At 40.6% G+C, this 27,961-nt stretch overlaps 2 protein-coding genes across 3 annotated transcripts in view; one reads left to right on the top strand and one right to left on the bottom strand.

Moving 5' to 3' along the window:
* SAXO5 (stabilizer of axonemal microtubules 5) overlaps positions 1-7,759 on the bottom strand; it is a 32,444-nt gene extending 24,685 nt beyond the window's left edge. Inside the window, exon 1 of the mRNA XM_007489565.3 lies at positions 5,836-7,759. The gene's annotated coding sequence lies outside the window, so the exon portion shown is untranslated. The remainder of the gene's footprint in view (positions 1-5,835) is intronic.
* Positions 7,760-7,840: 81 nt separating this feature from the next.
* PEX11G (peroxisomal biogenesis factor 11 gamma) lies at positions 7,841-26,376 on the top strand. Of its 2 annotated transcripts, XM_007489563.3 has the most exons (6): positions 7,841-7,958; positions 12,214-12,402; positions 19,216-19,394; positions 20,596-20,655; positions 24,991-25,138; positions 25,992-26,376. In XM_007489563.3, exons 1-6 carry the CDS (start codon positions 7,899-7,901, stop codon positions 26,022-26,024), a joined length of 669 nt encoding a protein of 222 aa, XP_007489625.2. In that variant the 5' UTR covers positions 7,841-7,898; the 3' UTR covers positions 26,025-26,376. The 2 variants fall into 2 exon arrangements, with proteins under 2 accessions (XP_007489625.2, XP_003340805.3); XM_003340757.4 differs by having other exon boundaries at positions 24,991-26,376.
* The last annotated feature ends 1,585 nt before the right edge of the window (positions 26,377-27,961 follow it).

Raw genomic sequence — 27,961 nt, 5'->3', positions numbered from 1 at the left:
GGAATCCATCAGGGAAACCTGGGGCCCCCAGAAAGGGGAAAGCACAAGGCTCTAAAGATGGCAGCAGAGGGAGGCAGCAGGGAAGAAGCTGGGAGTTCCATGCTGGTTCTCTTTCTAGAGAAGCAAAGGCAGCAGGAGCAGCAGCATCCAAAAAATGATGCTGGAGTGAGGGAGAATGGAAAAGGGGTCCGTGGCAATGTGGCAAGAAGGACTGGAAGATCAGGAGTCAGAACACCTGGGTTTTAGTTCTCTCTCTGCCACAGTCTACCTAGAAAAATCAGTAAACCTCTTGGGATGTCTTGGTTTTTTCATCCACAAAATATTCAGCTCAGCCTAGAGACTTGCTAACATCCTTTCCAGCTGTAAGTTTATGATCCAAGACTGAAGCAGAGCAAATGTCCCAATTAAAAAAAAAAAGAACAGAATTTACAAACTAGCTATCTCTATGATAATCTGTTCTGGAATCTTTTTTTTTTCTTTTTGAAAATTGGGGCAAGCACAGGATAGAAGAGGCTCAGATTCAACAGCAATTTGTCTACAATAGTCTCTTTTTGGGGGGTGGCAATAGTCTCTTTTTGGGGGGTGGTGTGTATTTATTTTTTCCCAATTTTTTAATTTTTTCAGTTATATGTAGAAACAATTTTTGATAATTGCTTTTTTTTTAAACCCTTACCTTCCGTCTTGGGGTCAAAACTGTGTATTGGCTCCAAGGCAGAAGAGTGGTAAGGGCTAGGCAATGGGGGTCAAGTGACTTGCCCAGGGTCACACAGCTGGGAAGTGTCTGAGGCTAGATTTGAACCCAGGACCTCCTGTCTCTAGGCCTAGTTTTCAATCCACTGAGCTACCCAGCTGCCCCCATAATTGCTTTTGATGTTTTAAAATTCAGATTTTCTCCTCTCTTTTCTCTCCTCTCCCCATTTCCCTGAGGCAGTGAATAGACTGATATAGGTTCTACCCATATTTTCATGAAAGACATATTTCCATATTGCTTATGTTATGATAGAAGACATATATCATACACACAATAGAAATATCATGAAAGAAATATAGTGGAAGAGGCCATGCTTTGATCTGCACTCAGACTTCAACAGTTCCTTCTTTGGTTGTGGATAGCACTTTCATCACGAGTCCTTTGTGGTTTTCTTGGAAACTTGCTTTGTTACTAATAGTTTAGTCTTTCACATTTGATCATCAGACTATATTTGTGTTATTGTATACATTATTCTCCTGGTTTTACTCACTCCATTTTGCATCACTATATGTCTTTCCAGGTTTTTCGGAACTCATCCTGTTCATTGCTCCTTATGGTGCAGTAGTATACCATTATGGAGGAACAAATTGTGGTATATGTTGGTGATAGAATACTATTGGGCTATAAGATATGATAAGCAGGATGAAAAAGCTGGTAACATGAACTGATGCAGAGTGAAATAAGCAGAACCAGGAAAGCACTGTATAGTAATAGCAATATTGCATGATGAACAATTGTGAAAGACTTAGCTACTCTCAGCAATACAATGATCTGGAACAATTCTGAAGGGCTTATGACAAAGAATGCTATCTACCTCCAGAGAAATAACTATTGGATATACAGATCAAAGTTTGCTATCTTTCACATTAGTTTATTTATAGTTTTATTTTGGAGTTTGGGTTTTATATGAGTATTCTCTTATAACAATGATCAATATGGAAGTGTGTTTTGCATGAGAGAGGAGGGAAAGAAGGGAGGGAGACAATTTGGATCTTATAATTTTGGAAAATGTATGTTAAAAATTATTATTACATGTAATTTGGGAAAATAAAATATCTTTGAATTAAAAGTAGTATTCCATTACAATCTTATACCATGATTTGTTCATCCATTCCCCAAGTGATGGACAACCAACCCCATAGTTTTTAATTCTTTGACACTACAAAAAAAAAAAAAGCTGGTAAAATATTTTGGTACAGGTAGATCCTTTCCCTTTATCTCTGATCTCTTTAGGATACAGGCCCAGTAGTGGTATTGCTAGGTCAAAGAGTATTCATAATTTTATGACCCTTTGAGTCTGATTCCATATTGCTCTCCAGAAAGGTTGTATCTGTTCACAGCTCTACCAACAGTGTATTAGTGTTCCAATTTTCCCACATACCCTCCAGCATTTATCATTTTCCTTTTTGGTCATATTAACCAATCTGGTAGGTGTGAGATGGTATCTTAGAGCTGTTTTAATTTGCATTACTCTAATTAATAGTGATTTGGAGCATTTTTTTCACATGATTGGATAATTTGAATTTCTTCCTCTGAGAACTGCCAGTTCATATCCTCTGACCATTTTTTGATTGAGAAATGCTTTGTATTCTTATAAATTTGATTTGATTCTATATATATTTGAGAAATGAGGCTTTTATCAGAGATTTGTTGTTTCCCTTCTAAATTTGGTTGCATTGGTTTTGTTTGTACAAAATCATTTTAGTTTAATGTTACCAAAATTACCTATTTAATCTTTTGTAATGTTCCCTATGTCATTTGGTCATAAATTCTTTCTTTATCCATAATTCCAACAGGTAAACTTTTTCATGTTCCCATAATTTGTTTATGATGTCAGCCTTTATTTCTAGGTCAAGTATCCATTATGACTTTATCCTGGGTATGGTGTGAGATACTGGTTCATGCCTAGTCTCTTCCATATTGCTTTCTAGTTTTCCCAGCAGTCAAATAGTGAGCTCTTTCCTAAAAAGTTTGGTTCTTTGGGTTTATTAGAACACTAAATTACTTTGGACATTTATTCCCATGTGTTTATTACCTATTCTATTCCATTGATCCACCACTCTATTTCTGAGTCAGTACCAGACTGTTATAATGATTACTGCTTTAGAGTATAATTTGAGATCTGGTATGGCCAGACCACCTTCCTTCATATTTTTTTCATTATTTCCCTTGATATTCTTGGCCTCTTATTCTTCTAAATGAACTTTGTTGTTATTTTTTCAAGTTCTATGAAATAATTTTTGTGTAGTTTATTAGGGAACTGAATAGGTGAATTTATTTAGGTATATTGGATTGGCCTATCCATGGGTATACAATGGGTCTTTGAGTGGACTGCAAGTTCAGTGAGTTGGTAGTGTGATATGTTAAAAGAGAATTCCCTCTTGGGATGCATTAAATGAAATATGGTTTCAAAAAAATAAGGACCTGATAAACCCTTCATAGTGTGAACCCTACTCTCCCACCTTTCCAGAATTCTCATGCCTTCTCATCCCTCTTCCACTTACCCTTTGATTCAGTAACATTGGTTTCTTTGTGGTTCTTCACATAACTCTATCTCTCAACTACAGTAATTTTCTTTGACAGTCCCCCATACCCTAAATTCCTCATCTCTGCTTGCTGGGCTTCCTTTAACTCCCAACTAAAATCCTTCTGTAGGAAGCATTTTCTTATTCTTCTTTAAAAAAATTTTTTAGCTTTCATCTTATAATCTATATTGTGTATTAGTTGCAAGGCAGAAGAATAGTATGGGCTGAGCAATGAGGGTTAAGTGACTTGCCCAGAGTCACACAGTTGGAAGCACCCGAGATCATTTTGAACTCAGGAACTCCCATCTCTAGGCTGACTTCTCAATCCACTGAGTCACCTAGATGCCCTTTCTCTATTCCTCTTAATCTTGGTGCCTTCTCTCTGTTAACCATTTCTAATGTATCTGTCTCTATCTTATTTGTACACATTTGTTTTCTTATTGTTTCCCCCATTTAACTATGAGCTTCTTTTTTATTTTTTTAACCCTTACCTTCTGCCTTCAAATCAATACTCTGTATTGGTTCTAAGGCAGAAGAGCAGTAAGGATTAGGCAATGGGGGTTAAGTGATGTAAGTGGGGAGCCATCTTACCCCCACTGTCTGACAGAGTCATAGTCTGGGGAAATGGAGACTGCAAAGCAGCCCCCAGAAAATAAGGCACCCACAGAAACCCCCTCTATATGACTTCTCTCTCTAACTTCCCTTACTAATGGAATTGTTATGATTATTGTTCTCTCCCCAATACAGGAGAAATAATATAAGAGCAAATACTTATTAGGACTAACACATATATGTCCCACTTTAACCCCCTTAGAATAGTACCCCAAAAAGATTACATTCACAGAATTAAAACCCAAAGATCACTGCCCATTACCCTCCTTTCTTTCTCTTAGCAGAGGTACATCCAGAGGCCTCACACCCATTGCAGACCAAGCATGACAGATACATCAATTATTCCTCTGAAACACAAGTTATAGACACACTTTGCAGGTTCGTTATGTTTACCATAACCAGGCAACTTTGCCAGGAGCTTGAATCAAACATAAGAAAAATGCAACTTAGAAATTGAGGAAAATTCCAATTCTGGTCTGCTTTAAGTTACCCTCTAACCCCATACCCAGCTACAAAATGTTTTGTAACCCATCTCCTAAGTAATTGTGATTGATTGTGAAAGCTGATCAAAAGCAACAATGATTCTCCTAGCTGGTCATCCCATAGGTCAGGGGGAACTAACCTCCAGAACATCCTGTTTATGTCATTGATCTATTTCTGTTATAGCAACAATGTTTCATTGATCATCTCCTTAGGCTTCATGTCTGTTGTTAGGTTCTATGGAAAGATGTATGTTGAGAAATGATTGTGTACCAGAAAAGTATGTACTTACTGAACCTATAAACCCAAACCCTGTGCATGGCAGAACACTGTGATGTCTAAACACAGGGTTAAGCATACAGTGTCTCTCACCACTTATTCGACTGAACACCACCCCTAGACAGAGGACCCTGAAGCTTGAGAGACCCTAGGCTCAGTTCTCTAAGAAGTGACTTGCCCAGGGTCACACAGCTAGGAAGTTTCTGAGATCAGATTTGAACCCAGGACCTCCCATCTTTAGGCCTGGCTCTCAAATCACTGGGACACCCAGCTGCCTCCAGATTTTGAGCTTCTTGAGGGCAAAGACTGTCTTTTGCCTTTTTTTAAATATATCCCCAGCACATAGTAGGTACTTAATAAATGTTTATTAACTGAATGAATGATAGGCCTTCTGAATTCTGTCCAGCTTAATCCTCATCTGAATTCAGTTCTGGGAAACATTTCCAGTACTGATAAACAGGAGAATGTCAAAGGGCCTTGCCTGAGCCCAGGCTTTATGAGAATCCATGGAAAGAGCTAAGGCTGTTCAGCCTGGAAAAGGGAAAGACTCAGGGGAGACACAATCATGCTCTTGAAATGTTTGAAGGGCTGTCATGTGCAATGGGGATTAGACTTGTGCTTTTTGGTCCCAGAGGGCACAGAAGCAATTGACAGAAGTTACAGAGGCAAATTTAGAATTGGCATCAGGAAAAAATCCAGAGCACTTGAAGCTATATGAATGCTGAATGGGTCATCTCTGAGATCTCTCCCTGGCAGATCACACCTTGCCAAACCCTAGCTCTGGGTTACTCCAGTCACCTACCTCCTCAGCTACTCAATTAAGTGCTGACAAATAGAAATGGATGAAAATTGGGCTTTGATGGTTCTGGAAGAGAGAGATGACAGTTCAACTCTGTCTCACTTACATCCAATTCCTGTGCAAGTCATCACCCCATGATGTCATTGGTCCTTTTTGAAAACAAAGAAGGAACAGTTAGGGAGCTCAGTGGATAGAGAACCAGATCTGAAAATGGGAGGTCCTGGGTTCAAATTTGACCTCGGACACTTCCTAGCTGTGTGACCCTGAACAAGTCACATAACTCCCCTTGCTTAGCCCTTACTACTCTTCTACCTTGGAATCAATGCTATGTATGGATTCTAAGACAAAAAGTAAGGATTAAAAAAGAAAAAGAAGTAACAATCACATACCCGGTGCATCCACCTCCTTGCTCTTACTCTCTGCCAACATCAATGAAATGCTATTGCTCTCTCCAAAGTTACCAAAGATCTCTCAGGAGCTCAAACTGACGACCTCTTCTCTCATCCTGCTTGACCTCACTCTCTTCCTGGATCCTGTCCTCTGGATTGTGGTAACTTTGTCCTAGCTGTTTTTCTACAGGACTATCCATTGCTGCCCAGTTATCTTTGCTGAATTGTCATCCATGTCATGCTGGCTAACTCAGAGTATATATCCCAGAGCTCTGTTCTGAGACCTCTTCTCTTTCTCCTGTTTTCTCTCTTAGTCACCTCATTAGCTCTCCTTGATTTAATTATCTCCTTTATGTAGATAATAATAATTGCTAGCACCAATATAGCACTTTACAAAACACTTTACACTTGATTCTTTACAAAGCACAGTTACAATTGTTCACTTGATCTTCACAACAATCCTGTGAGATAGGTGCTATTATTATTCCCATTTTGCATATGAGGGAAACTGAGACTATATGGTTAAGTGACTTGCCCAGGGTGATACAGCTAGTACGTATTTGGGGCAGGATTTGTACCCAGGGTTTCCTGACTCCAGACTCATTTTTCGACCCTCAGCACTCCCCAATTCTATGGCCCAAATGACCTTGAGCAGACTACTTTCCTTTTGGAGGCTTCAGTTTTCTCAGCTGTCAATAAAAAGGATTTAGACAAGATAGGACCTTATAGCTTTTCAGTCTCCCATTCTTTGATCTGTAAAATGCTGATGATGCCTTGTTCTTAATTGGTAAGGGAGTTGTGAATCTATCGTGAAACAATGTATGTAAAATACTTTATATCCTTGGAATGGCTTCCTCATTTTCAGCTCTCTTGACTCTTAACTCGACCTCCATGCTCCTCTGCCTGTCCCCACAAACCTCTAGATTTCTCCCTTAGCTCAGCAGGAAACTCTTTAAGAGGCCCAACTGCTAATAAGCCACAGGCCCCTCCCCTGGGTTTCTAGCCTTATTTCATGTTACTTCTCTAATTACCATCTCAGTTTCAGCCAAACAAGGCTACCATCTGTTCCATCTCCTGTCTCTGCACCATCTCCGGTCTCTGCACTTTAGCAAAAGCTGACATTTGGACCCGTGTCTAGTGTTTTCCCTTTCATCTCTATGCCTCTTAATTAATATCCTGATTCCTCCCACCCAAGGTATTTCCTAATGTCCTTTGTTGCTGGTGCTGAATCCCTCTTGAAATTAATTTGTATTTATTTTATAGCACAGTAGATAGAGGATCAAGCCTGTAGTTTAGAAGTCCTGAATTTAAATTTAGTGCCAGCCACTCAACTAGCTGCGTCACCCTGGGCAAGTCACTTAACCCTGTTTACTTCAGTTGCCTCATCTGTCAAATGACTTGGAGAAGGAAATGGCAAACCACTCCAGGCTCTTTGCCAAAAAGAAAAAAATCCCATAAGGAGGTTATGAAGAGCCAGACACAGGACACCACCACATCGATACAAAGTATATTCTCCCACAGAGAAGCTCCTTGAAGGCAAAAATTGCTTGTGCCTAGGCAGTCTAACACCAGGTCTTGCATAAGAGAGGTCTTTAATGAATATTTGTTGAGTTGAATCCAACTGAACCGAAAGAGAGGCATTGTCATGGTGGAATGATAATAACAGACGTATGTAGCTCTTGTTATAAGCCTTGGGAGGGAAGTGTTATTATTCTCATTTTACAGCTGAGGTCTTGGAGCAAGTCACTTTCTGGGCCTTTTTCCACATCTGTAAAAAGAGGAAGCTGGCAGCTGGCCTAGACAACTTCTAAAGTGCTGTCTTCCCCCGCCCCCAGCCATTCCGCGGCTAGATTTACGGTCATGGAAATCGAAACTTTAAGACGTTTACAACGAGAGGCCCAGGTTAGCGCGGAGCAGGAAAACGACGAGGGGAGAGGACTTATAAATGGCCGACAAGCTCCGCCCCTCTTCCCTCCCGCGAGCACGCTCTGCTTTCCCTCTCCGACTGCCCGCCCCTCGCTTGGCGTGATGACGCAAACGCCGACCATCCCGGAAGTGTTGCCATGGCGGCGCTGTGCGGCCTGGTTTCTGCGCTGGAGTCCTACCGAGGCCGTGACCGCTTGGTGAGGCCCCGGGAGGGTTAGGACCGGACCTCGGGGGCAGGCGAGGGTGGAGGGGCCGCCAGCTTCTCGCTGTGCCCTCCTCCTCGTACCCAAGTGTCAGCCCGACCCGACTGTGGGCCCCAGGTTTCTTGGGTGGGATGTCCCTGCAGGCCTAGTCTAAGTCAGTCATTAGAAGTGAAGTCTCTCTGGAGAATGAATAGGGGCTTCCTGTGTTTCTACTCCCTAAGACCTCTGGGAATAGAGACAATCTGTGCTCTGACAACCCCAATGCCCTGCCACTCAGGCTCTGGGACAGGACTTTCCTAAAACACCTCTAGACATTAGGGACATAGTAGCTCTAATGGCTCCCTTTTACCCTTAGTATAACTCTTTTGTTTGATATTTTAAAGTCTACTGCAATCTAGCTTTAGTCTACCTTTCCAGATTTCACATTATACCCTTTCACAAAATGTTCCAGTTAAAAGGGCCTACTTAAAAAGAAAAAAAAAAGGCCTACTACCCTCCTACTTTGCTGTTTTGTCTCCTCTCTTCTTGACTCTACAAAGGCTACTCCCCCATTTCAAAAATGTTCTCCCTCTTTACTTCTGCCTCTTGGAATTCCTAACTTCCTTCAGAGTTCACCTGGATGCCATGTATAGGAGGCCTTTCCCAATCCCATTTGTTAACCCAGCATTACTTTACATATATTTGACATATACTTTGTTCTAACTTGTTCCTGTATTTTTTATAAATAAGATCATTTAGTCTGATTAAAAAAATCACTTCCTCATTGAATGGTTTAACAGTTAAAAGGTGAAGAGCCACTCCCTCTTCCTCCACCCCTACCCAGGACTGGGATCCCCTAGGTAGCAGAAAAAGCCTTGGATTTGGGACTAAGGGACAATGGTAAACCAATCTGTCTTAAATCAATAAACAGGTATTAAGCTAGAAATGGGAGGTCCCAGCTTCAAATGTAACCTCAGACACTTTCTAGCTATGTGCCCCTGGGAAAGTCACAACCCCCATTGCTTAGCCTTTACCTCCTTTACCTAACTTCTGCCTTGTAACCAACACACCAAATTGATTGTAAGATGGAAGGTAAGGGTCAAAAAAAAGAGAGTTATTTTTGAACTCTTACTTTTCATCTTAGAATCAATACAGTGTTTGTTGTTGTTGTTTTTTAGAAAATTTTATTTAGTAAATTAAATTTAGAACATTATTCCTTGGTTACAAGAATCATATTCTTTCCCTCCCTCCCCTTACCCCACCCTTCCCCCAGCCCACCGGCAATTCCACTGGGTTTTACATGTGTCCTTGGTCAGAACCTATTTCCATTTTATTGATGTTTGCACTAGGATGATAATTTAGAGTCTACATCCCCAGTCATATCCCCATTGACCCATGTACTCAAGCAGTTGTTTTTCTTCTGTGTTTTTACTCCCACAGTTTTTCCTCTGAATGTGGATAGTGTTCTTTCTCTTTTCTCTCTGAGTTGTTCATGATCACTGCATTGCCACTAATGGAGAAGTCCATTTTATTCGATTGTACCACAGTGTATCAGTCTCTGTGTACAATGTTCTCCTGGTTCTTCTCCTTTCACTCTGCATCACTTCCTGGAAGTCGTTCCAGTTCACATGGAATTTCTCCAGTTTATTATTCCTTTGAGCACAATAGTATTCCATCACCAACATATACCAAAATTTGTTTAGCCATTCCCCAATTGAAGGACAGCCCCTCATTTTCCAATTTTTGGCCACCACAAAGAGCGCAGCTATGAATATTCTTGTACAAGTCTTTTTCCATATTATCTTTTTGGGGTATAAACCCAGCAGTCCTATGGCTGGATCAAAGGGCAGACAATCTTTTAGCGCCCTTTGGGCATAGTTCCAAATTGCCCTCCAGAATGGTTGAATCAATTCACAATTCCACCAGCAATGCATTAATGTCTCAACTTTGCCACATCCCCTCCAGCATTCATTATTTTCCTTTGCTGTCATGTTAGCCAATCTGCTAGGTGTGAGGTGATACCTCAGAATTGTTTTGATTTGCATCTCTCTGATTATAAGAGATTAGAACACTTTTCCATGAGCTTATTAATAGTTTTGATTTATTTATCTGAAAATTGCTTATTCATGTCCCTTGCCCATTTATCAATTGGAGAATGGCTTGATTTTTTGTACAATTGATTGGGCTCTTTATAAATTTGAGTAATTAGACCTTTGTCAGAGGTTTTGGTTATGAAGATTTTTTTCCAAATTTGTTGCTTCTCTTCTAATTTTGGTTGCACTGGTTTTGTTTGTACAAAACCTTTTTAATTTAATGTAATCAAAATAATTTATTTTACATTTTGTGATTTTTTTTCTAAGTCTTGCCTGGTCTTAAAATCCTTCCTTTCCCAAAGATCTGACATGTATACTATTCTGTGTTCACCTAATTTACTTATAGTTTCCTTTTTTATATTCAAGTCATTCACTCATTCTGAGTTTGTCTTGGTGTAGGCTGTGAGATGTTGATCCAAATCTGATCTCTCCCATACTGTCTTCCAATTTTCCCTGCTGTTTTTATCAAATAGTGGATTTTTGTCCAAAAAGCTGGGACAGTGTTTCATTTTTAAAGAAAAGCAAAAGATAATCCATGCCCTGCAGAAGCTTACTTTTGAATCCTAAATCTGCTGCAAGCTACCTTTGTGACCATGAGCAGAGCAAAGTCACTACATTTCTCAGACCCTCATTTTTCTTACCTATAAAATAGTGTTGAACTAGATAATAGATTTTTAATCCAAGCTCCATGAACTTTGTTTTTATTTGAAATCTCTTAACTATTTTTATGTAATTGATTTCTTTTGTAATTGTATAGTTTTAAATTTTTATTTAAAAACATTCTGGGAAGGGATCCATAGACAAGACCGCCAGAGAGAGATCCATATTGCAGAAAAGGATAGGAATCCAAGGTTTAGGTCAATCATGGCAAACCTTTTAGAGGGGCAGGTGATATGAGAAATGTCCTCAGGCTCCTAGGGAGAAGGGGAGGGGAGCAGCTGGGCCCTGCAACCCTCTGCCTTTCCAGTTACGAACTCTGGTGAACTCTGTACTGGGACAACAGCATGGGTGCCCACAAAAAGAGCTCTGTGTGCCTCCTCTAGCACATGTGCCTCCACAGGTCTGGGTAATGCCTGGTTTCTTCCAATTCTAAGTTTGATGATCACAGGCCTAGAATTGAAAGGAATCTTGGAGGCTATTTGGTATAACCTCATTTTAGATGAAGTGGCTGAGGCCCAGAAAAGGAAGTAACCTCAAACTTATAAAGGTATTTAAGTAGGGAATGTAGCAGTTGAATCTAGGACTTTTAGAGGCTTTGTCAATGGGCATTAGTAGAGAGAGTTTCCTTATTTGGGAGTTTCTTATATTTAGGAAATTATAGGTCCAGTTCCTGTCCCTGTTGCTCCCATATGCACTGCTTGTGCTCCAGGATACGCAAGACTTAAAAATGAGACAGGCTCCTAATTTCATGGGATTCACTGTCAAACAGGCCATAATTTAAACTATAAATATTTTTTCTGTAAAACATAAATGCTACCTGTCCTGAATTTGATAGTTATAAAATGGCACCAGGAGACATGAATCCTAGTCAGCCTTCTTCTAACGAGAAAGCTACCAGTTCTTTTAATTTAAAAAGCACTCTTTTACAATCATCAGTGACAGGAGTAGAAGAAAGAGGATGGCCAATGACAGGCAAACAGGTAGAAGGAGAAGCAGGGGAAAGGGACCTTTTTATCCTACCTCTTCCAGATTAATAAGCATACAGGTATCTACTAGTTCACACTTATCAAGTAACACTGAAGTAACTCTCCTGGAGGTTGGTTTCAAATTCATATCTCCAATGCTTCCGAGGCCATCAGAGTCACATTTTCTACTTTCCAGTTACACATGAGCATCACCTATGTCACTTTAACCTCAAATACAGTTCCATCCTTTTGAATTTCTACTTTTAAACTCAAAATCAGTTAGTTCAGTCTTGTCACTCATTGCCAATACCAGTTGGAGTTTAATCACATGATAGCATGAATAATTATATTTGAAAATGAATTTTTAATATTGAAGTATTCTCTATTTAACAAATATGCTGTGCCCAGCACTCTCCTAGCGGTTCTGGTAGATAGAAATGAAATATATATCATGTGTCTGAAAGTTACTAAATGTGCTGGTTAGATACTACAGGTCAGTCAAATAAATAAGTGCCCCACTTTCTCACACTTGCTACCTCTACTTTGCTACAGATTAGGACTTTGAGCTATGGCTGTCAGCTGATTGGTGGGCTCCTGGCTGAGCAGTCTTCCGTCAAATCTGAAGTGGGGAAGAGGCTCCTGTTGATTTCCTCACAGCTCAGCCACTGCAGGACCATCTTGAGGTTGTTTGATGACCTGGCTATGCTTGCATATAGTAAGCAATATGGCTTGGGTGCTAAGGTAATCACATCAGAACTATTCTCTAAACACCTAATGTTTTGGATTTGACCTAATCAGAAGATTTATCATTAAAAAAGACTCCTTAAAAACACTCTTAGTTCTTATAAGAGCTTGTAATGTTGCTTGTTCCTTTGGGAAATGCATAAATATAAGGATCATGGGATGAATGAGCTATGACAAATAAAGTCTCCTAAGTGGGCCCTGGAGATACCTTACTGGAGATTGTAAAGGGATTTGTTTTTAATCAGGGAATTCTCTATAACCAAATCAAAAATCCAGCTTTGATCTCTATCCCTATATGCAAGGAAGGGGTGAGAAATGTAAAGATAGCAAATGACACAAATTATGTGTCATTTTGAGGAACTGGGCAGTGTTTTGTGTGCATGGTTCTATATGAGTGAATGTACAGAGTATATGCAGAAGACAAAGGAAAGTTTCAAAGTACAGAACTCTTGAAAAAATTGGAGAAAGAAAAAACTTAACACAGGGCTTCGCTGAGAAGTTGGCAACTGAGCTAAGTCTTGAAGAAAGGAAGTGGTAAAGAGAGAGTGCCCTGGGGATGGTTATGACTCAGGAAGAACTTGCAGCTCAGTCTGGACCAGCCTGGAGAGAGAGAGAGAGTTTATTATAGTGTGAAAAGAGAAGTGGCAGGAGGGGTGGAACCACCAAAAATTTTCTGGCATAGGAATGAAGTGGCTAGACCTTGGCCTTAGGAGGATTCTTTTCTTTCTTTTCTTTTCTTTTCTTTTCTTTTCTTTTCTTTTCTTTTCTTTTCTTTTCTTTTCTTTTCTTTTTAATTTAAACCCTTACCTTCCATCTTGGAATCAATACTGTGTATTTGTTCCAAGGCAAAAGAGTGGTAAAGGCTAGGAAATGGCAGTTAAGTGATTTGCCCAGGGTCACACAGCTGGGGAGTGTCTGAGGCCAGATTTGAACCTAGGACCTCCTGTCTCTAGGCCTGGCTCCCACTGAGCTACCCAGCTGCCCCCAGAAGGATTCTTTTGACATTTGTGTGAAGGATAAATTGGAGACTGGAAAGTCAGTTGAAAGCTGGTAAAACAGCTCAAGCAAGAAGTGAAATGGGGTCTGGACTAGGATGATGGAAGTCTAGTATAGATGTAGAAAAGGTGACAGTGTCTACACATAATAGGTGCTGACTAAATTCCAGGTGATTTTGACAAATACAAGAAACTGGTGTCAGAATCAATAGGACTTAGCAACTGCATTGATGCCCCCTTCCCTCACAGATATCTATGAGTATAGAAGGAAATGCAGGGTTGAATTCAGAAGCCCAATTAGGGCTATATATGTAGATATGGGAAACATTTGCTAAGGGTTGATAATTGAATCTATGGGAGTGAATGAGATCACCAGTGTAAAGGGAAGTAAAAGAAGGAAAAGGGGCCTGGGATAAAGCACTGGAGAATACCCAGTGTAGGGGTAGAAGAAAGGGAATGACCTGTGAAGGAACAGGCAGACAGCAGAAGGATAACCAGAGGAAAAGGGGCCTGGCATCTGTAAAGATAATTTTAGTGTTGTGACTTGAAATCTAGATTTAAATGGTCGCCAAATAAAATTCCCAAGTCAGTCTGGAAATTTTGGTGATTTTAATTAATATAGAGAGAAGGAATTAAGGAAAAAGAGAGGGGAGAGAGAGAGAGAGAGAGAGAGAGAGAGAGAGAGAGAGAGAGAGAGAGAGAGAGAGAGAGAGAGAGAATTAATTTAAACTGCTCTAGCTCAGGATGAGCCAGGCAGTAGTTAAAGGGCTGGCCTCCCTGAGCCTAAGGGTAAGGGAGTCAATCTTATCACTCACCACAAGACCATCTCCAAGCTGGGTTGTTCCAGTCCTCCACTGAACTCAATCTCCTGAACTGAGTTCAGAGACTCCACACCAAAATGACTTAAACTGCCTTTTTTACCCCTCCTTTTAAAGAAATTTTCTCTTATGTCACCTCCCCTAAATTTTCATACCTACCAATCACAGTAGACACTTTTTTCCAGGCCTGCCCATTCTTAGTTCTCACCACTCTTTAGTTCTCACCTTCTCTGGTTAGATTATATCTTCTGAGGTACTTAACACTTCTTTGTTAAGCTTGCTTTTTGTGAGTTACTTGACCTTTTTGTGATTAATTTAACCTTTTCAGGTTTTGTATTAGATCTAAAAATAGACCTTGCTTAAGGTTCTAGCTTCACTATAAGGTATGAGTTAAGTATCTTCATTGTTTAAGCAGGAGTTTACAACTTTTATCTTCCCCTAAAGTCTGTTTAATTCGGGTGGAGTAATTTTGAAAGTTCCCAATACATTCCTGATCTTGTTAGACCAAGTATCTCCATTGTTACAATAAGGGAATAGCTAAATCAAATCTTCTAAAGTACAGTCTGAGTAGTTTTAAGATTCACACATCAGAGAGCCTGGGCTCTAGTCCCAACCCTGTCACTTACTATCCAAGTTCCTTCCTTGTTCTGGGCCCCAGTTCCTTCATCAGGTAAAATGAGGTGATGGACAGGATGGCCTCTAGGGTCCAAGAATTTACTAAAAAGAATAGTATATCCAAGATGATCAGGAATGGTCAGGAATCTGGGAAGAGGATGATTGAGAAAAGACAGATTTACTGGAGAGGTCACTGTCATATGGAAAGCATTGAGAATTAGGCTTAAAAGGTAACTAAAATCTCTATTCCCTTTGACCCAAAGGTCCATTGCTAGACATTAGTTATCTCCAGGGAGTCAAAGACAGAAAGATATGGGAAAATTCAGGAAAATAGCACTCTTTGAGGTACCCCAGAAATGGAAAGCTAAGAGGCAAGGGAGTAGCATGTATGTAAGGCCATGGACTGTATCTGGTCTCAAAATTAGCAAACCCTGGGTTTCCAGTCCATCTCTAACATCTAAGCAGTTCTCTAAGATGAATTTTTAACCTAGAGACTATAAACTTGTTTTGTTGACATTTTGATAACTAAATATCAATAGAATTGCTTCCCTTGTCATCCTATGTATTTTATTTAAAACATTTTAAAAAATTGTTCTGAGAAAGAGTCCATCCATAGGCTTCACCAGACTACTAGAGGGGGCTAAGACACAAATAGGATTCAGAAATTCTGCTCTAAAATAGATACCTAGATATGTAGGGATCTACCTTGGTAGAGGGGGATTCCTCAGCACTTCCTATCACTGAAATCAGAGGTCTGATTAAAAAAAAGGCTGGAAACAATAGATACTTATTGCTGGGGAAATTGCTAAATAAATTGTGGAACATTTATCATGTAATGGACTACAATTGAACCATCAGAAATGATAAATATGGAGAATTTAAAGAAAGTTTTCAGACACACAGAGGAAAATGATAACAAGGAAACTGTTGCACACTTATTATAGTAGTCTAAAGGGATAGAGCCAAAGAGAAAAAGAAAGTGAGCACTGTAGTTATAATGACAGAGCTTGGGCCCCTGGAGAAGAGCTGAGAAAATGGGCTGCAGGTGTGGGATGTTGCTTACTTTGTCCAACAAGACTGGTGGCTCAGCTTTGCTCAACTGGTTTTCTTTTCTCTTGCCTTGAAAGGCTTTGTTACAAAGGATGGCTCACTGGATAGGAGGTGGAAATGAATGTCATGTAAAAACAAAAGATATCAACAAAAATGAGGTTTAAAAAAGAGAAAATCATGGTGATTTTGGGAGAGCATTTTCAGTCAAGCCAGATTAGAAGTGGTTTAGCTATGAATGAATGAATGATGAGGAAGGAATGTAAATTCTTTTTTCTAGAAATTTAGCCATGAAGAGGGCGATAAAGATAGCTGGAGGGGGTAGAAAGATGAGAGAAAAGTTTTTATTTAAAGGATGGGAAGATCTGATCTAATTACTCTCTTTGGAGAACTGATTCACACTGAAGAAACTGGAGAGAGACTGATCAATCACTAAGCATTTACTTATCAAAATTATTCATTTGAACAACATTTATTTAGTATCTACTAATTATTTACAGGATACTGTGTTAGATTCATAGATTTTATTTTAGTGCAGAAATGAAGAAACAAATATAGATAACTATTTTAAACAATATTATACTATAAATGTATGTATACACACACACACACATATATATGTACTATATATAATATGAAAAATACAAAGTGATACAGCTTCATGGAATAGGGAGGAGATGGCTTTTGAGTTAGTTTTTCCAGGACAAGTTTTTAAGAAAAGATTTTGATAACTGTATTTCTTCACAGTGACAAGTTTTTAAGAAAAGATTTTGATAACTGTATTTCTTCACAGTGATTGGTTTCTTTTGTAGTTCTATGAATTTTTAATGCATTTAAAATATTATTTTGAAAAGGAGGCCACAGGGTTCACTGGACTGCCGAAAAGTCCATAACACAAAAAAAGGTTAAGACTTCTTGCTCTAAGCCAAAAAGAATAGTGTAAACCAAAGATTCATAGGCAGGAATATATGGGGTACAAATAGAGGACGGAGAATAGTTCAGTTTTGTTTAGGCGATTTAAAATTTAAAAATTTGACTTCCCATAGAAGTCAGTAAATGTAGGAAGATGCCAAATTGTGGAGAACCTTGAATGACAGTCAAAGGAATTTGAAATTTAGCTGGGAGAAAGAAAGTCACAGAGGAATTTTCAGCACAGAAGTGACCCGGTCAGGTCTTCAGTGTTGGTTAGAAGCAGGTCCATACTGCAGATATACCCATCCCCTGCTCTCCCTTTTGAAGAAAGGCAAGTCAAGAATTTCTCTGTTGTTATAGATAAGAGATGATCCCTGAGGATTTCCTTCCAGCTCTAAGGCTGTGATCCTGCAGGCAGTAATAATGAATTCAAGAGAATTACACCTCACCAGATAACTAGTCTCAGCTAAATGCTTAGGGCCTTTCCTACTAGTAGGTAAGGCCATTGTGGAAACCCAAAAAATCAGAAGGTGCTCATGATATATATGGAACCAGAGCAAAGGACTTTCCATGTTTCCAATTTCATTGAGCTCTTTCCTCTTTGAGGAGAATTTCTCCCTAAATAACTGATCCTAGGCCCTGTATGTTTTCAATGTACTCTTCCCAGGACAGTTTCAGAGATGCAGTGCCAGGCCCTCTTCCTCTTTGCCCTCCCTTTTCTAGACTCCATGCAGGTCTCTTCCTCCTGCTAAGGTACCATTTCCTGAGACAAGTCAACACACAGTTGAATAGAAGAGAGCTTTCTTTACCACCAAGCATATTCCAGACACCCTGGTCTTCCTGGTACCATTTTGGAGACTGGTCTTCTACATAGATCAATGTCCAAAACAATATTGCTCCATACTATAGCACAATAAAAGCCACCATAACCTAGTTTATCTTTAGTTACATTATAGATCAGCATTGGCAAACATTCCTCTCCGCCCAGTTCAAGTGCCCAGAAGGCAAATACAAGCTGTCTGTGAGCCCCACTCATTACCCAAGAGAGAGAAGGGAGGAAGTGCTTGTTTTGGTGGCTGGACAGAGGATGGGGGCATGCAAAAATGTCCTCAGGCACTGAGAAGAGAACAGAACAGCTCCCCAAGTGCCAGCTGGGCATGCATGCCAATACTTCGACAACACTGTTCTAGATTGATGTCTTAGTCTCATCAACAACTCAATCCCAATCATTCCTTAGCCTTATTGTTTGGAAGTAAGGGTGGTTTCTCCTGGCCTACACCTACCTACATTTTAGGTAGTTTATTTTTTAAAGGATATTTCCCCAACCTTTCCAAATCTAGAAGTATTTGTCATACTCTGATCCCAGAAGGCAGCATGCTTCCTAAAAAGAGAGGGAAAAAAAGCATAGGTGCTCCAGGAGTTCAGATGAGGAAGTGAGCCCTACAGCTGGAGGTGGTGGTTTGTTTGTTTTTTCCAAATTTCTGAAGAAAATTTATTGAAGGGGCTAAAGCAAGTGAAAGCAGGAAGGAAGCTCACTTCAACCTGTCTAGTCCTCCTATCTATCTGTCCTGAGGGACATGACTGAAAAGAGTCAATTCCACAAGGATTAAGGTTGGGGCTTCCTACATTGTAGCACCTCCTACTCCGGAGGAGGGAGAGTAGATTCCTAGCCCATGGCTCTGGAAGAGGTAGCACTGAGGAGGGCCTTGACATCTGCCCAGGGTTTGTTTAGAAGGGCATTAAATTGCTTCTTTTCCTTGCTCATGTCCAACCTGTTGCTGAGTGCTGTCCATTTTACTTTCACAGTGTTTCTTGTGTCTTTGCCATCCTGGGCTGTTCCCCTCATGCAGGCCCTTCTAAGATGAACCCTTAAGACAGAATGTAAGCAGCCTCCCTGGAAGTCAGAAGGAGGGAGGCTACAAGCTAGGGTGGGGCCTTGGACACCAGGCTGCAGAGCTTGGATGGGCATCAATTCTGCCTCAGGCTGTGGGCTGTGCCTGACCAGTAGGGCTTTTTCAGTACAAGGAGGCATGGAGGAAAGAAGACTGAGTGGCTCCACTCAGCAGCCTGCTGCTCTGGAACATGGGTTTGTGCAGAAATGATCCCTGACCAAGAAGTAGCTGCAGCTTCAAAAGTCAGCTGTTGTCTTCATAATGGCATGCATTGTTTTGGTTGTCAGAAAGACTGGATGCTTTTGCTCTTTTGTCTGGGCTAGGCCCAGAGAATTAGTAGGGAAGGAGTATTACCTAGTAAAGTCACTGAATCAACTAGAGAGTGTGTCAGGGAGCTTGAAAACAATCTTGACCATTAGCCTTCCCTCCCCTCCCCCACCTTTCCCTCCACACTGCTTCTTTCACTCTTCCTCTCCTATCCTCTCTTCCCTTCCCTTCCCCTCTTTCTGTTCTCTTCATCCGTCTCTGTAGGAGGAAGATGCTATCATCCGCTGGCTGTCTGTCGTCAGTAACCTTGCTGATCAGCTCTATTACCCTTGTGAGCACGTTGCCTGGGCTGCTGATGCTAAGATTATTCACATCAGTTCTACCAGGTGGTGGATATTAAGTACAGCCCTTTGGGGCCTTTCACTTCTCCTAGGAATTGGACGGTGAGTGAAAAGATTGGATTATTTGCCTGCTCCAATTTGAGTTAATCTCCAGGAGGAAACATGTGACTTTAGTTCAGAGATTTCTCTAATGGCTCCACCAAACAAAGAAACACTTGAGCTGGCAGCCGAAGTGGATGAGGCTGCTGGTGACATATGAGCCATGTGAATTAAGAAATCCTCTTTCTATTGGTCAAGGATGTCCAGGTGCCCGTAGCCAGGCACCAGTCATCTGAGCTGGGCTTTAGATGCAGCCTCTCTTCTCAGTCTGCTCCTTAGGGAGTTTGTGTGTCCTTGGCCTTCTTTTCTCTATTCATGACGAAATCAGACCTTTCCCTCTCTGACCTCAGGAAGGAGAAATAATTCCAGAGAATTTGGCTGCCCTGGCTGTTTCTAAGGGAGATAAGCTCCAACAGAAAAATCTCTGTGTCCTGAAATATTTTTAGCAAAAATGCCTAAATAAGACTAAAAGGTGTTTACTTAAGAATTGAATTCACCCAAGAGCTTCACTGCTACAAAGGACTTTAATGTAGCATTTTCCTTGTAAATCTTTTTCTGCTAGCAGAAGTTTTAAATATATTTTAAAATTGCTTGCTACAGAAAATGAATTTAGAGAAAAGACCTTTCCCCTTTATAGACTTCTAGTGATCATCTTGTTTGGATAATTAACCATCTAGAAAAGGCATTATAAAGTATTGAAAAGTAAAAGTCTTTTCTGTAAGCTTGGAGTAATTTTTAATTAGTTACCTTGTTTATAACCAAAGCAATTATTGGGGGGCATAGTCTCATTGACTAACCTGAATTGCAATAAAATAGCATCAACAAAATCACCTACTAAAGATCAGAAGAGTTTCTCACAAAAAGCTCCTGTTTTCAGCAGCAAAGCAAATATAAAAATAATAATTATACTGCCTTGTAAGATGTGCAAAGTTCATGTTTTTTGATTCAGGCTCTGCCTATAGTTTTCTGAGATTATCTTTTGGTTTAGAGGCAGAGGACCTAGATTTTACTCCCAGCTCTACTACTTAATACCCATGTGACTTTATGTAAGTCCCTTTTTTTTTTCCTGGACACTTTAAAAATGAGAGGTGGATTAGATGCCCTCTGCCCTAAACCCTCCAGTCTTCCTTTCTTCTTTGAGGGATAGACATGGTAGCCAACTGCCATAAATGTTTTTTCTTGATTTTTTTCCTGCTCTCTTCAGATCACTGAAGATTATGCTGAATCTGAGAAGGAAATTAAGAAATCCTGAAGGAAAATCTAGGTATGATTTCATCCTCTTTCATATTCTTTTTCTCATTGGAAAAGAGAGAAACTTCAGTCACATCCACTAATTTTTCATTTTAAGTAGGCGGCAATACAAGAGGAGAGGGATAATTAGCAGATTAGACTTAATATCTGAAGGACAAGTTGTAAAGTAATTTTCCCTATTGTCATCACTTCATAATGAGTAAGAACAATAATTCCTAAATTCAGTCATATTTTGTTAAATGTTTAACAAACAACCAGATCTGGGAGTGGAGGGGAGTACTCATGACATTTCTAAATTTAATCTGCAGTATTGACACTTTTTTCCATCACTTCAGTTTAGACTAAATTAAGCCCTGATGTGTAGCATTTGCCCATTTCCAAAGAGGATATGCTCACACTGAAAATTTAGCAGTCAATTGAAGAATTGGTTCAAACTGGCTCTAGTCTAGCCCTGACTGAATTATTCCTAAGACCATGGGCAGTGGAGGTAAGATTGTTATCATGATAGGACAAAGAATGTCTGATCTCTAAGGGGTTTCAAAGACCATCTCTGCCAGAAGCTTTTAACATTTTGTGTGTCCCCAGCCCCTGGGCAGTCAGTCTGATAAAGCCATCTCAGAATCAGGCTTTTAAATGCACAAAATAAAATACATAGGATTATGAAGGAAGCCAATTATGCTGAAATATGGTTAACAAAATATTTTTTTTAAAGTTCATGGGGGCAGTTATGTGACTCAGTTGATAGACAGGCCTGAAGATAGGAGGTATGGGTTTAATTCTGGACTCTGATACTTCCTAGTTGTGTGACCCTGGGCAAGTTACTTAACCCCAGTTGCCTAGCTCTTCATACTTTTTTGCCTTGGAACCAATACTTAGTATCATTTTTAAAGTAAAGGTTTTTTTTTTTTAAGGTTAAAGTAAGGTTAAAAAAAAGTTCATGTATCCCAGGCTAAGAACACCTGATTTAAACCAATCTCTTATGCAGAAGGGAAAGTTGAGGCTCTCAAAGAGGGGGAAATGGAGGCTTAAAAGGGGAAAGGGACTTGCTCAAGGTCACTAAGCTGCTCTATCTATCTTAAGCCTGCTCCTATCCTCCCCTCCAAAGCTACAGAGCCAGTAACTCTTGATCGAGAGCTTTGTGGAAGCCCAAATCATCATCCCAGCACTCCAACCGAAAACACTACTTGGTTGCACTTAAGCCTATAGGGACAAAACTGTTCATCCCTGCTATACCCAAAGCAAGGCTTAGTACACAGCAGCCCAAGGTGGGATCATGTGATCTGGACTTGGAGCTTTGGCTTTTTTAGCACTTATTGTCTGTGTGCCCAGGGTAGAGCACCTGAGTCCTCCATGTCTTAATTTCTTCAACTCTAAAATGGAGTTGAGGTTCTTGTAGGGCTGTTGTGAGGAAAGGACTTTGTAAACCCTAAAGTGCTTTGTAGATGGTACTATTATAAATATTTGTTGAATTGAATAGCAGAAGAAATAATGACTAGAATGAAAACAATAATTCATTTATATATCAATGATCTGTGATTTCATCCATGTAGGAACTGACTGAAAATTGCAATTCTTGTGTAATCTTGGTAGATAGAGCCCCTTCTTTGTGCTCATTGCCCTGGTTCAGGGCCTCATTATCTCTTACCTGGACTATTACAAGAACCTCCTAATTGATCACCTGCCTCCAGCTTGTCAGCCTTTTGATCCTTCCTCCACACAGATGTCCAAGTCTGACCAGGTCGTTCCTCTGTTCAGGAAGCCCCAGTGGCTCCCTTGGCTTCCAAAATCAAATAGGAGCCTTCTCTAGTCTTATAAGGCTCTTCATCATCTGACTCAATCTACTATGACAAGTGTTTTGCATAGTACTCTCATTTCCACACTTAGGTCCTGGCCACACTGTCCTTTTTGCTCTTCTTTGCAGATGAGATTCCACCTCCTGTCTCCCATCTTCTGTCTCCAAAATTTTGCCCAGGCTGTTCTTTCTACCAGGAATGCATGCCCTCTTAACTTCTGCCCCAGAGAATGCTTCACTTTTTATAAAACTCAGCTCAAGGATTGTTTCCCCTTACCTGAGTCCTCTGGAAAGGATTTTGTATCTATTTCTCTATAGACATCTTGTTCCTTGTTCCCTGCCCCCTAGAATGGAAATCAAGCTTCTTGAGATCAGTGCTATATCAATACCTACTATGGGGGGCAGCTGAGTGGCTAAGTGGATTGAGAGTCAGGCCTAGAGATGGGAGGTCCTGGGTTCAAATCTAGCCTCAGACACTTCCCAGCTGTGTGACCCTGGGCAAGTCACTTGACCCCCATTGCCTAGCCCTTACCACTCTTCTGCCTTGGAGCCAATACACAGTGTTGACTCCAAGATGGAAGGTAAGGGTTTAAAAAAAATACCTACTATGTGGTAGATTCTTAATAAATGCTGGTTCACTGAATCAGCTTGCTTGTTGAATTGACTTCAAAGAATTGCCATCACACAGCTAGCCTGTGTCAGGTGTTGAATTTGAACCCAGTCTTCCTGACTCCAAATACTTATGCCAAGTACCACAATAATATTTGAAATTCATTATTTATTTGTTTGTTTTTCTTTCAAGCCCCTTACATTTTGACTCAGTTCTAAGGTAGAAGAGTGACAAGTAGGAGGAAGTGACTTGCCCAAGAGTCACAGAGCTAGGAAGTATCCAAGGCTGGATTTGAATCGAGGACCTCCCAACTCCAGGCCTGGCTCTCTATCCATTGTGCTACCTAGCTGCACCTATATGATGTTTTAAGGGTGTACAAAACAATCTCCTAATAACTGTGAGTTTGGTGGGATCAATATTGTTCCTCTTTATAGTTACTGACACTGTGCATGTCAGACGACCTCAACAAGTTCTCCTGAAGCCAAAGCTAGGGTTTTTTTCCACAATGACCATGCCATCTCTCCAGCTGACCTTTGGAAACATTTTGTTTTTTTGCTAGGAAAATGTTCAGGATTACCTTAGAAGGAGAAAGAGTTGAATGCCAGAAAGACTTAGGCTCTAATTCTGGCTTTCAGCAACTTGCTGTATGAATTTGGGGAAATCTGTTCATTTGTTTAAGTCTTAGTTTCCTTATCTGTAAAACAGACAAAGCAATACCTACCACAGCCTCTTCACTATAGCATTATGGCACCTGAAGGAGATAACTTGGGAAAGGACAGCCAGGCCCAGAGCCAGGTCCTAGGCTCAAAGCAGGCCTCAGACACTTCCTAGCTACGTGACCCTGGGCAAATCACTTAACTCCCACTGTTCTTCTACCTTGGAACCAATACAGAATATTGATTCCAAGACAGAAGGTAAGGATTTAAAAGAAAAAAAAAGAAGAGCTCACATACTCTAGGACCCTAAGCTTTGTAAATGCTTCCTTCACAATATACCCATGAGGTAGAGAAGTAAGCCGAGGCCCTGAGAGGTAGAGTTGTTTATGACAATACAGTATGTGTCTGTTTTGGGATTTGAACCCAGACAATGCTGTGCCAGCAAAAAGCCTCTTTATCCCAGCTCTGCTTTTTGGGATATAAGCTTTGGTCCTGGGTTACTATAGTTCTTGTGACTTCATCCCCCTCCTCCCCCCACCTCAGAGGTCACTTGCTCTCTATGGGATCCCTTACCACGATGAGCATTTTCACATCCAATTTCTATTTTGATTGCTCCCAACTTGTTTACATCTTTCTCTAGCCCTTAACACAAGTGATCTGTGGAGCTCCCTTGGACCTTGGAGATAGGTCAGACTAATATAATTAGATGCTACATGAAGATTAGCTTATCTCCAGTCAGTAGTCTGCTTTTGTCAGACCCCATGTGGACAATTGTGGGAGTCATTTTTAGGAAGGATTTTAGTAAACCAAGGGAAAGTGCAGTAAAGTGCAGAGGAGGGCAGTCAGGATCAGGAATGGCTATAGGTTCATGATGTGTAAGGATAAGCTCAACTGGTAATGTACCTTTTGGGTACCTCTTGGGGAGGCTTGTTCCTATTGGATGCAGAAGACAGATCTCTGGAACAAGGAGAAGAAAGAACAAAGAGACCAATTGAGACTGGCTGTCAGGAAAAGCTTCCTGACAGTTAAGAATTATCCAGAAGTAGATTAGGCAGCTGTTGGAGGTGGTGGGAAGTTTTCAAACAAAGGCTAGGTAATTTGTGTGGGTGGTGGTTTTGGGGGGTCTTGGTTGGATTAGAGCACTGGGAGGAGGCCCCTTCCAGCTTGGCAATTCTGTGTTTCTGTGACCTTGTCTCCTTTGTCAGTGATGACATAGTTTGATATCTTAGAATGACTTTTCTGGAGTAAAAGCTGAACATTTAATAACTTTTCCTTTTCTGTCTTCCACAGTAAATCTTTTAGAAGAGAAAAGAAGATGATTGAAACTCAGGTGAAGTCAGAAATATTATCCCTTCTTAGCAATCTGGCTGATCTAGCCAACGCCATCCACTGGTTACCTCCAGGATTCCTCTGGGCAGGACAGTTTCCTCCATGGCTGGTGGGTCTGATGGGTACCGTGTCTTCTCTTATTAGTGTGTACCAAGCATCTGGGCCTCACTCTGAAAAGTCTGATGACTCTTGACATTAATGGGCAGTTTGAGGAACATATGAATGTGACTGAAAGCTTTTGATCAAAGCAGTGGTTACTAGGAAAAAAGCTGGGCTTTTGATTGTTCAAAATAATTGGAGGACTGGGAAAATTAAGAAGTAGATCCAAAAATTACTACTGCCAGACTGGACAAAACAAAACAAGGGTTAGGTTTAATTCAAAAGAATAAGACCAATTGAGGTGTATGGGCTTGAGGGATTCTTTAAATAGGACAAAATTGACAAGTCCTTTGGTCTTCTGTTTTGCCAAACTCCAGCAGGTCATAGTGGATTCAAAGATGGCATTGCCATCTATGGAAAGAGCCTCCCTGTTCATAGTCTGTAGAGAGTTGGGAAAGTTGGGAACCTGGCTGAGCAAGCTCAGGCATCCTCAGCTCTCTGTCCGTCCCTTCCCTTCAAATGACAGAACACCAGGTTTTCTGTCGGTCGAGAATTATGAAGTTGCTGGTATTCGGGGGTAACAACAAGGGCTCCTCAGCCATCCAGGGCTTGCTTTTTGGAGGGAGGGCCTAAGTACCATCTTCCTCAGGTCAGCTTAAATGATAAACATTGGCAAATCCTAATTTAGCTTTGGGCATAGCTATTCTATAGGCTACAGATCTGTTAGGGACTAGCATATATTAGGATCTGATAGGCTGCTTTTGCCTTACCTTCTGTCTTCCTTTAAATAATAACATGTTAGGAAAGGGGATTTCTTTTAGCTTGGCTGACTGAAACTCAGTTTCTTCTTGCTCTTTTGGTAGACAACAGGAAATGTTTCTTTGGCTGATACTTGAAAAGCTGTGAGATATGGCAGAAAGAACCCTGGGCTCTGGGAACCAGGAGCCTTGGGCTTGGGGCCTCATTCCACCATGTGGGCTTGGTCAATTTGTGGAGCCTTTGGGTCTGTTTCTAAGCCTATGATAATATTTGCTCTACCTTCCTTCTACAAATAATAATGAAAATCAAATGAAGTATCTAAATCACCACACAACTGTAAGGCATTATTATCCTTGGAGTCAAAAAGCAAATGAATTAGATTGAAGTTTAAAAAATATTATGTGCTAATGTCAAACAATTGAAAGTTTGCTCTGACAGTCAAGAATCATCTAATATGTATCTAATAATAAATGGAAAGTAGAAAATGAAGGTTTGCGTGGCCTCCAACTGTAGTCGGCTTTTACAGACATGCTGCTGCTTACACACACAGCCGCTGCTGCCCCATCATCCACAGGATCTCCATCCTTTCAGCAAACATTCATTAATATGGTTCAGTTCAACAATTATTTCTTAAGTGTCTCCCATGGCAAAAGTGAAAACATTATCTCCTATATGCAAAGCTTTGTAACTCCAGGTACAATAGGGTTCCTAAGATAAGTAAGACAGAAAAAAAAACTCCCTAAGACATTTATAATCCTGAAGGGGAGATAAAACACAATAACCCATGGTGTACAAGAGGAGGACCAGGAGATTGGAGGGCAGATGACGGTTGGAACCTCCCTGGCTGGAAGGATCGAGGAAGGCATCCTAAAGGACAACATGTTTGGATTAGGCCTTGAAAGATGGGTAAAAAGGCAAGAGGCAGAAGAGCATTGCGGGCCACAAGATCCCTGACTTCAGACTCTGTCACTTCTTAACTTTGGGGCTTCAGGTAAGTCATTGAATGTCAGTCCTTATTGCTTATGTGGAGAGAAGAATGCTTACATTTCATGTCTCATGGTTCAACTCAATTTAGTTATCATTTATTAAGTATCTAGTGTGTGCTAGGCTGAAAATACAAAGAAAGGCAGAAAACAGTTCCTGCCCACAAAAAGCTCACTTTCTAGTGGAGGACATTGTGTGTATATAACTAGGTCCATACAAAACACAGTCAGAATAGATAGAAGGGAATCTAAAAGGGGAAGGCTCTAGCACCTAGGGAGGGGAAAGCATCAGGAAAGGCTTCCTTGAGAAGGTAGTCTTTGAGCTAAGCCTTGAAGAAATCCAGGGAGACTTAAGAGGAGAAGGAGCCAGGACATTCCAAATCTGGGGCATAGCCAGTGCAAAAGCATATAGTCAATAAGGTTTATTAAGAGCTTGCCAAGTGCCAGGCACTGTGCTAAGAGCTAGGTATACAAAGAAAAGCAAAAGTGTGGTCCTATCTTCAGGGAGCTCCAAGTCATAAGAGGGAAGGGAGACGATATACAGCCAGGTATGTACATATAAGATGCACAGAGCACATATTAGACACAGGAGGTAGAGTGTAATGTGCAACAAACAGCAGAACACAGATAGTATGAAGAAAGGGCAAGAAGAAAGGCAAAGAAGCTACAAAGAGCTTTACATGCAAACAGAGGAAGTTATATTTGATCCTGGAGGAAACGGGAAACCACTGGAGCTCAGGGAGTGGGAGGTGTTGTAATCTGACCTTCATTTTAGGAAAATTACTTTGATAATTTAGTGGAAGATGGATTGGGATGACACCGACTTAAAGAAAGATCATTTTTGTCAGTTGTCTGGGGAGAGGTGATGAGGGAGGCCCTGACTTCAGCCTGTGGTTGTATGAGGATAGAGAAAAGATATATTTATAAAAGGTGTCATGAAGGTAGAAATGACAATTTAGCAAAGGTCTGGATGTGTAGGGTGAGAGTGATAAAGGTGACCCCACGGTTTCACAGCTGGGTGATTGGAAGGAATGTTGTACCCTTAACAATAGTATAGGATTTTGGAAGGATAAAGGTTGGGGATAAAAATG

This window comes from Monodelphis domestica, chromosome 3 (genome assembly GCF_027887165.1).
Source record: "Monodelphis domestica isolate mMonDom1 chromosome 3, mMonDom1.pri, whole genome shotgun sequence".
Taxonomy (NCBI): domain Eukaryota; kingdom Metazoa; phylum Chordata; class Mammalia; order Didelphimorphia; family Didelphidae; genus Monodelphis; species Monodelphis domestica.
The sequence above is the reverse complement of the archived record's forward strand: the minus strand, read 5'-3'. Positions and strand labels throughout refer to the sequence as shown.

Coding starts and splice junctions, on each gene's coding strand:
- PEX11G (XM_003340757.4), top strand. CDS start 7,899: ATGGCGGCGCTGTGCGGCCTGGTTTCTGCGCTGGAGTCCTACCGAGGC. Junction 7,959..12,213: donor ACCGAGGCCGTGACCGCTTG/GTGAGGCCCCGG, acceptor ACTTTGCTACAG/ATTAGGACTTTGAGCTATGG. Junction 20,656..24,990: donor AATCCTGAAGGAAAATCTAG/GTATGATTTCAT, acceptor TGTCTTCCACAG/TAAATCTTTTAGAAGAGAAA.